The sequence below is a fragment of the Cryptomeria japonica genome, chromosome 3 (genome assembly GCF_030272615.1).
Source record: "Cryptomeria japonica chromosome 3, Sugi_1.0, whole genome shotgun sequence".
Classification (NCBI taxonomy): Eukaryota; Viridiplantae; Streptophyta; class Pinopsida; order Cupressales; family Cupressaceae; genus Cryptomeria; species Cryptomeria japonica.
Genome location: NC_081407.1, coordinates 251,309,413 through 251,321,461, shown reverse-complemented (window position 1 = coordinate 251,321,461; position 12,049 = coordinate 251,309,413). Strand labels below are relative to the sequence as shown.

The window sequence follows — 12,049 nt, the reverse complement described above, 5'->3', positions numbered from 1 at the left end:
TAGACATGCCAAGGTTAGATCCAGAGCTTATTATGCATCACTTGAATGTTAGTATGGGAGCCAAATGAGTCAAACAAAAGCTAAGGAAAATGCGTCTGCATATTGCTCTTCTAGTCAAGGCAGAACTAAAGAAATTACTGGATGTAGGATTCATTAGACCTATAGCATATCCTCAATGGGTATTCAATAGTTTTCCTATTTCAAAACTAGATAAAAGCATCAAAATATGCACAGACTTCAGAGATCTTAATAACGCATGTCTAAAGGATGACTTTCCTTTTCCTAACATCAACATCATTGTAGATTTAACTTTTGGACACTCCATGTTTTCTCTAATGGATGGTTTCTCTAGATACAATCAGATCAAAATAGCACCCGAAGATTAAGAAAAGACAACTTTCAAATGTCCATGGGGTACTTTTTGCTGGAACGTCATGCCTTTTGGATTAAAGAATGCAGGTGCTACATATCAAAGAGCCATGACAACTATATTTCATTACATGATGCATACATTCATGGAAGACTATGTGGATGACATATTAGCTAAATCATACAACAGAGAAGAACATATAGAGATACTGGAAAATATCTTTGACAGGTTAGAACAATATAAGCTAAGGCTAAATCCTAAGAAATGTGCCTTTGGTGTCACTTCAGGAAAGCTATTGGGATACATTGTTTCATCAAGAGGAATTGAAGTAGATCAAGCTAAGGTTAAAGCAATCATGGAAATGATATCTCCTAAGAATATTAGTCAACTAAGATCCCTACAAGAAAGACTCCAGTCAATCAGAAGATTTGTGGCTCAATTAGCAGATAAATGTCAACCATTTACTCACCTATTGTACAAACATGTTAATTTTAAATGGGACCATCAATGTGAAGAAGCATTCAACAAGATCAAGGCATATCTCATACAACCACATGTTCTAATGTCACCAATTCCAGGAAAACCATTATTACTCTATGTATCAACTACCGAAGCATCATTGGGAGTTTTGCTCACACAAGAGGATAAGGAAGGAAAAGAACAAGCCATCTACTACATCAGTAGAACACTAGTGGGATATAAGGTCAACTATTCATCAATAGAAAAAGCATGGTTGGCAGTAGTTTTTGCTTCTCAAAAACTATGACACTATCTACTATCTCACTCCATCAAGTTAATAGCTCAAATCGACCCTCTGAAGTATTTTCTCAGCAAAGCCACATTGACAAGATGACTAGCAAAATGGATCATGATTCTAAGTGAGTTTGATATCAAATATGTTGACAGAAAAGCTATCAAGGGACAAGTCATCGCAGATCAACTAGCAGAGACACCACTTCAAGATGACCATCCTCTACAAATTGAGTTTCCTGATGCTGATATCCTAATAGTCACAACAAATGCATGGCAACTATACTTTGATGGTTCATATACACAACATGGATCAAGAGCAGGAATTCTATTCATCACACCACAAGGGCATACAATCTTGAAAGCATACAAATTAAGCTTTCCATGTACAAACAATATAGCAGAGTATGAAGCATTGGTAATAGGTATCAAAATGGTTGTAAAATGGAACATTAAACAACTTTAGGTCTTTGGAGATGCTCAGCTTGTCATTAATCAAATCAAATATGACTATCAAACAAAAGATGACAAACTCATGCCTTACAAAAAGATGGTGGATGATATCAAGAAGTACTTTGTAGAAATAAATTTTGAATGGATTCCAAGAAATGATAATAAAGCAACAGACACCATGGCGACACTTGCTTCTCTATTGCAGACACAAGAAAATCAATAGTGTTATGAATTCTTGGTTGAAGAGTTGTTTCATCCCGCCTTTAATTGTCCTAATTCTCAAACCATCTGTCAACTTATTGGACACAATTCCTCTCGCTATGGCCAAACTTACACATACCTGAAAGACAATATCTTACCTCCTGACTTATCGAAAAACCAAAAGAGAAACTTTATTCACCAATCCTCTCATTTTACTCTCATCGCAGATACCCTATTTAAACGAGGTCTAGATGGTACTCTCTTACAATGTCTCAAACAAGAAGAATCTGAGAAGGCCTTACATGAAGTCCATAACGATATTTGTGGCACTCATTCAAGTGGTCTTACCCTTTCAAAAAAACTCATACTCTTGGGCTATTATTGGTCGACTATGGAACGATATTCTTTTAAAATAGCTAGAACATGCAAACAATATCAAATCCATGGGAATTTGATCCATGCACCAGCACAAGAACTTCATGCTTTGGCAACATCTTGGCCTTTTTGCCAATGGGGTCTTGATTTGGTAGGAAAGATAAACCCTTCTTCATCTAATGGACACAAATTCATCCTTGTAGCTACAGAATATTTTACAAAATCGATTGAGGTAGTACCTCTCATAAACATCACAGGACAACAAATTGTTGCATTTATCTTGAATTATATCATCAATTGCTATGGAATACCAGTGACCATTATCACTAATAATGTGCGACCATTCAAAAAACAAGATGTACAAGAGCTATGTGAGAAGTTCAAAATCTAGCACAGATTCTCCACACCATATTATCCATAAGGAAATGGGCAGGCAGAAGCATCGAACAAAACTATTCTGAAAATCCTCAAAAAGACAACGATGCTGGAAGAGATTGGCATATTCAACTAAACCCTTCTCTCTGGGCCTACTGCACTAGTATCTACACACCGACATGTGCCACACCTTTCTCTCTTGTATATGGATCAGAAGCCATATTTCCAATTGAAGTAGAGATACCCTCTCTACGTCTGTCACTAAAAGGTCTCATCCCAGATGAAGAGCAATGAGTATGTAGACTGCAAGAGTTAGAACTAATTCATGAACAAAGACAAAATGCCTTTGATCATCTGAAGGTATATCAGCAAAGAATGTGCTGGAGCTATAATCACAAGGTTAAACTAAGACTCTTTCAAGTGGGAGAACTAGTGCTAAAGGAAAATCCACACAACCAGGCAGACCGAGAAAAGAAAAGAAAGTTTGAACCAAACTAGTTAGGTCTGTTTGTGGTCTCAACAGTATTTGGATTAGGAGCATATCAGCTATCAACAAAGGATGGAGATAAAATTAAAGAACCTATCAATAGCATGCACTTGAAGAAGTTCTAGATTTGAAAAATTAGAAAAATCAAAAATAGTGAAAAAGCAGAAAAAAAACAGTGAAAAATCGGAAAAAAATCAAAAACAGTGAAAAATCAAAAAAATCAAAAACAAGGAAAAAGTAGAAAATTCCTAAAAAGTGAAAAAAAAAGGAAAAGAAAAAAAAATCAAATATCAGAAAAAGTGCAATAAAAACAGACGGTGAAAACCTAGCAAACAGGCACTATCTATCTGTTGGCTCTTCCATCTATTAATTCATGCATCTTTCCGCTTGCATCCATTCGTCTTCCATCAACATTGATCATCATAATCCTTTGTACATATGCAAACATCCCAGGTGGCTTCTCACCATGGTTTGGATCATTGGATATATCATAACGACTTTGTTTCTAGGCTTGGGGCAAAATCCTACACCTACCTGGGGGAAAATTCTTGATCATTTTGAGCTTAATCAAATAGGTAGAACAAACAATTAGACAACTCTTATCAAGCAAAAACTGAGACACATCCAACGTTGAACACAAGATCAAAATATCAACTATCAAGCTATCATGAAGTCAGTCTAAGCACATCACACACTTTTCAGTGGATAATATCTTTTTGGATAATGATTGTAACATGATTGTTCAACTTTTGTATATTGCTTTTTTCTATCATGATTTTTGAGTGACTCCAGGATGTCATTGACTAGAGGAACAAGGAAGGAACATGATATTTTTCTTGTCTGCTGTCTGAAAATTAATCATTAATATGTGCAAATTTATCTCAGAACATGATTAATCAAGTATCATTGAAGACATTTTTTATTTACGTATTGAAATGATTAATATTGCTTGTTTTACGCAAGCAACACTCAGGTCATCTCGATTCAATTATACCTCGATGCTTGTGCTAACTTGCTATATCAAAATCTAGGAAAGAAGTGCTCACGTCATCATGGTTTAATTATACCATTGATGTTTGCACTCACTTCCCACATTTCAAAAGCTCAATGATGACAAAACGCAAAAAAAATCCAGTGACTGGTCCAGTCGTAGCTTTGCATTCCATTGCATTTTAGCTTGCATTTCATTCTTGCATGGGATCATAAATGTTCATTTTATCCAAGGTTAAATCTATCACAGGAATCATCAAAGTATCATCACAAGTGTATACGCAATCAGAAGAATGACTCATCTCTCTCATGATATTATCAACTCTTATGCTATCTCTCTCAACAGAATCAACATCAACATATCCAAATCTTTCTGCAACTTGATATCAACAAATGGTCAGTTCAATCAAATCTAATCGATTATGATCATGTCTTATACAGGATGAATCCTTCTTGAAACCAGACAATCTGATTCCGATTCATGTCTTATACAGGATGTATCCTTCCTGAAACCAGACATTCTGATCATGTCTTATACAAGATGAATCCTTCCTGAAACCAGATGCTTTGATCATCGTTGTCTTATAGAGGATGTATCCTTCTTGAAACCAGACTAAATCTCAATCAATCTAATCAATCAAGCTAATTGAAGAACTCGCATTTTCATCAAACACCATTGCAGAAATCAAATCAAATCTACTAGGATACCAATTTCACAAAGATCCAAAACACTCCAAAGATAAATTATCTCAATTGATCTCCCGAGGGGGCATCATCATACCGGAATTTAGCAATCAAGAGCCGGGGCATCCTATCAAATCAATATCATCATCAAAATGAGATTATTCTTTGAATCAATGCATCATCTCACCTCGCTTCAAAGAGGGGCAAAATGTATACACCTAAAAATGGTCTGAAGATAATTAATTGAATAAGCAATTATTTAATTAATACTCCTCCCCAATTTAATTGAATTCACTAAGCAATTTGATTAAATTTCCCCTTTCATCTACTTATTAATAAATCTAAGGATTTATTTAATAGGTTCATTTCATCCCCTTTAATTAATTAATTCCCTTCATCCAAAATCATTTCTTCTAATCCTTTAATTAATTAAAAACAAATCAATCATGAGTTGTTGAGATTAATTAGCCTTTTCCTATTATTTGAATTTTTAAATTCAAATTCTCCTAACTTCTATCACTCCTAAACCTAACCCATTCTACCTACCCACCATGTCCCCTTTCATCCAACCTTTTCTAGAACCTTTTTGACACTTGTCACTAAGTGTTCCCTTTCATCCAATCCTTCTAGAAGCCTCTTGACACTTGTCACCATGGAGATGAAAAATGTTCCCTTTAACCCAATACCTTTGCCATCCTCCTCCAATTTAACCATTGATATCTCTAGATCAATCTTGACCGTTGATTCCTGCCACATCACCCCTAGCCTTGGCAAATCCTATAAATAGACCTCATTTTGAAAAATAAGGATCCCATCTCATTCTCATCTTATGCCTTGTTACTATAGGCATCTAGCTTCTAGTTTATCATTCTTAGCAATGTTATCATGCTCAATTTTAGCTTAATTGCATCTTAATCTTAGTTTATTTTCTAGATCAATCATGAGCTCATATAGGTTAATCATGCTATTCTTGCTAGATCATGCATTTTCATCCTTCAACTCCTCCATCTAAGTGTAATCAAGTCACTAGAGTATTCATAATCAGATCTAAGAGCATTTTTCATACTCGCATTTACTAGGAGGTAATAAGTTGATTAGCTATGGTTTTGTCTTTCATTGTTTCAATTTATTAACGTTTTCTTGTAATGATTTATTGAGTGCATTGTGTTTACAGGTAGAGGTACACTTCACAGAGCACAATAGGTGGTACATTTTATTAAGGACAAGTTATTAGAATCAATTACAACATCTATAAATTAAGGCTTATATAAGTTTCTAAATATAATATTATCTGAAATGAAGGGCTCTCGAAGCCCTTAAAGTGGCTACAATCCTAATAGAAAGAAATCTAGGGATAGGACAATATTTTCAAAGTCCAAAATTAAACATACCCAAAAAAGATATATGTGAGTTTGATGGTACATAATACAATATTTTTAAATTCATAATATATCATACAATGCAATGGTTGACATAGCTCAAATGGTACCAATGGATGATAAGTAAATAAACAAGGGAAATTACTTATTTGCAGAGAATTTGCTATTGAAATAGTAGCCCACTAAGAGAAACCATTGAAATGAATTTATTTTAACCAATTTACAAATTTAAAACAAATAGGTTTTGTGGTTGAATATAATGCTAAATATATGTGATCGACAATTCAAACTCAATATGAAACACCTTATCAAAGACTACAACTTTATATCAATGGAGTAAATGAACAAATTAAACATGATGTTCATTTATTGGAACCTTGTACACTTCAAAATGCTATGCAACATGCATTGCATATTAAGATATGAAACCTAACCACAAAAAGATCAACAAAGGGCCAAACCATGGGATGAAACAATAAAATTGGCACTAATCCTTATTTAGCTCAAAACAAATAACTAAGCTCTATCCTCAACAAGAGGTAGATAAAAGAGAAAAAGGTCTATGTTGGCATTGTGATAGTAAATGGTCTAGGGCCATAAATGTGGTAAAAATGAGAATAGACTAATATTTATTGAGGATGAGGTTGAGGAAGAGGAAGAAACATCTATAGAAGAACCAAATACTGAACTAGTAAAAATTTAGAGGAAATAGACAATGCTACTATCTCCTTACATGACTAGAATGGAATAAAAACACCACTAGTTAAGGATTGGGTTAAAATAACAAAGAAGGATTTTCTTACTAATTTGTTAGAAATCACTTTTTTTGTCAAATACTCTAAAGATTACTTCTTTTATTTATTTTTCTAATTTATTAACCTTTGAGGATCAAAATATGAAAACATTATACACCAACAAAAGTATACAAATAAGAGGAAAACATAGAGTACAAATATAACCAAAACAATTTAATATATTAAAAAAATCTAATAGATCAAATAAATAATTAGAAATTGTTAAATTTTAGGTAGAAATAAATTTCAAATTAAACTACTTTGCCACCATGTCATATCTATAACACTATTCACTGTCACTCTAAAAATTAATAGAGTTGACAATCAACCACAAAGTTTAAAGCATTGCAAGTTTTTTTATAAAAATTGAACAATAATTTTTTTTTGCAATGACCATTTATAAAATAAACCAATAAAAAATACAAAATAATGTCAAAATATGACAAATACAATAGTGCTTATGTCATTCAAGCCATTAATATAATTGACATTTGATTCAATGAATTAAATGCTTAATGACCTATCATTTTTTAAAAGAGAAAATTTTGATTTTTGCTTTGACTCTAATATAAATCAATAGAATGACAAATAAATGACATTTTAACAATCATTAAAAAAAGAAAATTAAATATAACTATAAGAATTTTGTTCATTTTTTTTTAATTTTATGTAATGATTGATTAAATTGATGAAATAAATTGAATGTATTGAATACATAAGTACTCTGCATGTAGGAACTAATAAATATTACTAAATTAATTTATCATTGTTCATAAAATTCATTGATCCTTAATTCATATTTTTTCAACTATATAGACCATTCATGTTAAATAACCATTAAATTTATGTACGGGAAGATTACACGTGTTAGCTTTTAGAGGGGACCTTTTATCACATTTGTTGATATGATGTAGTATTTATAAAGGTGTGTAAAGTGAATTCCATATCATAGACTCGTCATCTAATTAAACCACGCTAACCTTTGTGTGGTTATAAGAAACATGTGGACAAGGTGTATTTTTTTTTTTTGATGGAGGTCCAGATCTGCGAGCATGACAGCCCAGCAAGGGCATGAAGCTCGCAAGCTGCCAGCCTAGTGAGGGCCTTCACAAAGTATTTTTTGCCATCCGATACGGGGGCACGAGCCAATAGGCTGAACCTCTTCGACTAAAAGAAAAGGACACATGAAAAAGGGCAAAAACATCTGACTCAAAAAAAAAATTTAATTGAACAAAGCTTATTAAAAAGTCAAAATATTAATTCAGAAAATGATATGCATTAATATCAGAAGATGAAAGATGAGATTAAACTGGATTATAGATATTTTCTTAGGTCTAGAAGGTAGAATACGTTTCAAACACATCATCTTAGACGTGGGGGAATTAATCAAATTTGGTTTAATAGTGAGACTACACCATACATGACGCGTAGTCACTTTTGATGAAAGATTGAAAAGTATCCAACGTAAAGACCCTGATCAATCAGAAAGTTTTCTCTCATCAATGTCTGAAAATTAATACTCGACCATATCTAAACATGAGAAACCCACAGAAATGGAGCATATAAAGCTTAATCAGATGTCAAAGGACTTGATCAACTAAAGTAATTAACACCCTCGCACGTAAGTAAATGAGGGAATGAGTGTGTTAAAATGTATAAATCTCTCCGTAGCAAATGCTAAATGTGCATGGAACTTTAAAAGTATACAAATGACTAGGAGAACAAGTAACTATGAGATTTATACGGTGAATAGATATTGGCTTGATGCATGAAATAAATTACGTGCCCATGTGGTTTTGGAATGTGTAGAATAAAACCATAGTCAAGAAACCAATTATTACTCAAATTTTGAGAGGAAATTATCATTGATGTTTGTCATGCATATTTAATTTTAAATTATTAGAAATATTATTATGTATTTTTTATCTAGGTGTAATATTTTGGTTGATTGTTATTTATTTATTTTTATTGAATAAAATTGAAAAATAAATATGCATTGTTATTTGTTTTGATTTAAAGTTGTTTTTGGTTTTTGATATGTTGATAAATGTTGTATATAAGAAAGCTTTTAGATCTTATAAGTTAAAATATTGATATACCGTTGTTCACTCTTCTAAAATATTGTTTATAATAATAAATTCAGATTTTAGTCAACAATATAATTTTAGTATTATACAGTAAGTTTTTTAAATCACATTGCTTTTAAATTAATAATTGACTTAAAAAAATCTCTTTAATGTTATTTAAGTTTATTAAAGCAGTTTGAGCTATTGCCCTTTCTTATTTTTAAAATTAATCTTTTACACTATAAATTAACACTTCTAAAGTCAATTTGTATATAAAAATACTAGCATTATAAATTTTAAAGTATCACTCTTTAAAAGATAAACATCTTATAATATTAAATTTAATATAAAAGTAGATCATAACAAGACTGAGTTTATGAAATTGATTTCAAGTACCTTCATCTTCTCAAAATAAAACATTGAACACATTAAAAAAAAATTCTTCATATCATTCAATTTATATAGTAAAACAAAAAAAATCTTTAATTTAAATTTATAAAAAATACCAGAAAAAATAAACAATTAGTAACAAATATTTGTGTACAAAACAAAAATCTTATCTTAGCATAAAGAGTCTTGCAAACAAATTCATATCCATACATAATATAAATTCTTAAAATTTTTTTTTTAAAGAACACAAAAATGAAGACATTTTTTTATAAACCATTTGTAAACATCACTCCACATCATTATTTCTTTCCTTCAGAATTAAAGAAATATACTAGTTCACAATGTAGAGTGAAGAAATTAAAAAAAAAAAAAGCTACTGTAGATTAATTCTATAAAGATTCGACGGCAGGATTGAATCGGATTTTCTACGGGCAATGTTAGCGCTAAAGTATAAAGCACTATTAATTCGTCCCGAAGTAGAGTTTGCATTTTTGAATCTATTAATTATCTGAGGACGTTGCGTCTTGGACTCATTCCACGCCGCCCCGATTTTGTCCCCTGGCAGAGGAAGAGTTCCAAACAGAAAAATCTTATGATTGTGCTTGCCCTCAATTATTGTACTTTTTTACTCTTATCACCTACAGAAGCTGTTCAGCCATTATAAAAAACCATTGCTCTCTCAAATGTTTCCACCCAGCAAATTACTTCTATTCTCAAACAGAGAAATATCAGTGCAGTTTATTTATTGATCTGTATGACAAGGGATCATGAAGACTAATACTCTCATTGCATGCCTTGTCTTGGTAGTTCTATGTTCGAGTCCTGGCAATGGGCAGCTCAGCTCAACGTTTTACGATAAGATGTGTCCCAAAGCACTGTCGATAGTCAAAGCTGCGGTGAAACAAGCAGTCGCCAAGGAAAACCGTATGGGTGCATCGCTACTCCGTCTTCACTTTCACGACTGTTTCGTTAACGTAAGACTTTCCTTTCAATTTTGTACTATCTAGTTTCTTGATCTCTTAGATTATTATTTCAATACATTGTTTTTCTATTAAATTCTTGCTTTCATTTGCAGGGGTGTGATGGGTCGATTCTCTTGGACGACTCTGCAAACTTTACTGGAGAAAAAACTGCGGGTTCTAATAACAATTCTGTGAGGGGATTCGACGTGATAGACACCATCAAGACTCAACTGGAAGCAGCTTGCATCGGAATTGTTTCTTGTGCCGACATTTTAGCCACTGCTGCTCGTGATTCAGTTGTTCAAGTAGATAGTTTCCTCTTTACTATTTTTATTTTCTCCAGTTATTGTAAATCATTAGTATTTTTTTTTTATAGGTAATAGGTCGAAGTCGATAAGATGAACATACCTTATCCTTTTGTGGGGTTTGAACTTGTGACCTCTCTTTCAAGAGCACAAGTTATCCACCACTAGACCAACTCAAGTTGTACTGTAAATTGTTAGTATTATTGTAAGAGGGACTGAATAAAAATAATAGTACTGTTAGTATTATTTGAGGAACATTAATGACAAATAATATTGCTGTTAGAGTTGATCCAAGAGACATAATATGAATACTGATTAGAAATAATATTGTTTGGCATTGGTAGTTGGGAGGGCCAACATGGAGAGTACAGCTAGGGAGAAGAGATTCGAGAAGTGCAAGCTTGAGCGGTGCAAACAGCCAAATTCCTGCATTTACATCAAGCCTAAGCGCACTTACCTCATCTTTTAGTAATAAGGGTCTTTCTACAAACGATATGATAGCCCTTTCAGGTAATATATATATATCGAATAACAGTTTTATGCTGACTGCAAGCTAGTTAAATTGGCATTTATGCTAACTAAAAGAGTCTCTGTTTTGATTGATTTCAGGAGCTCATACAATTGGTCAAGGGCGGTGTACCACTTTCAGAACCCACGTCTACAATGAAACGAATATAAACAGTGCCTTTGCTACTTCTGTGAAAGCTAATTGCCCAAGCACCGGTGGTGACAACAACTTGTCGCCCTTAGATGTTCAAAGTTCCACCGTCTTTGATAACCAATACTACATAAATCTTAAAAGCCAGAAAGGACTTCTTCACTCCAACCAGGAGCTATTCAATGGAGGCTCTGCTGATTCTCAAGTGACTACCTATTCTACCAATCGAAATACCTTCTTCACTGATTTTGCAGCTGCCATGGTGAATATGGGCAACATAAGTCCTCTGACTGGTACCAACGCGGGAGAAGTCAGAAAGAACTGTAGAAAACCCAATTAGGAACGGTTCCTACCAAATTACTGTCCAATAAAGTTATGCACTGAATGGGCCTCGCTATATATGTTTGTAGAAGACTCCCTTCTGATTGGGAATTTACCACTCATGCGAGGCGTATGAGAAAATAATTATGTACCGAATTTATTTGAATATTGTAGTTTTTCTCTTCTATTTGGATGTAAACTACCAAGCGAAATGAAAAATTTGACGATGAAAAGATTAAGGGGGCTAAATGGAAAGTTGAAAAAAAATTCCCTCTCAAGATTGTAAATGTGTGATAGCATGGAATCTAAGAATTTATGTTATTAGTGAAATTCATCAAGGAAAGAAATGCCAAATTCTACTATCATCCTAGATGTTGGTAATAAAAATAAATGTTTTGTATTATTTCACAAGGATTAATAATGAGATTAGTAAATTCATATCAAAAACATTTAATAAAGAATGCAGAGTTCTTACACAAAAATTAACAC

At 32.8% G+C, this 12,049-nt stretch overlaps 1 protein-coding gene across 1 annotated transcript; it reads left to right on the top strand.

Moving 5' to 3' along the window:
• The first annotated feature begins 9,993 nt into the window (after nucleotides 1–9,993).
• Nucleotides 9,994–11,747, top strand: LOC131874484 (cationic peroxidase 1-like). The gene is made up of 4 exons (XM_059217882.1): nucleotides 9,994–10,288; nucleotides 10,390–10,581; nucleotides 10,926–11,091; nucleotides 11,191–11,747. The coding sequence occupies exons 1-4, from the start codon at nucleotides 10,082–10,084 to the stop codon at nucleotides 11,577–11,579; spliced, it is 954 nt and encodes a 317-aa protein (XP_059073865.1). The 5' UTR covers nucleotides 9,994–10,081; the 3' UTR covers nucleotides 11,580–11,747.
• Nucleotides 11,748–12,049: the final 302 nt, after the last annotated feature.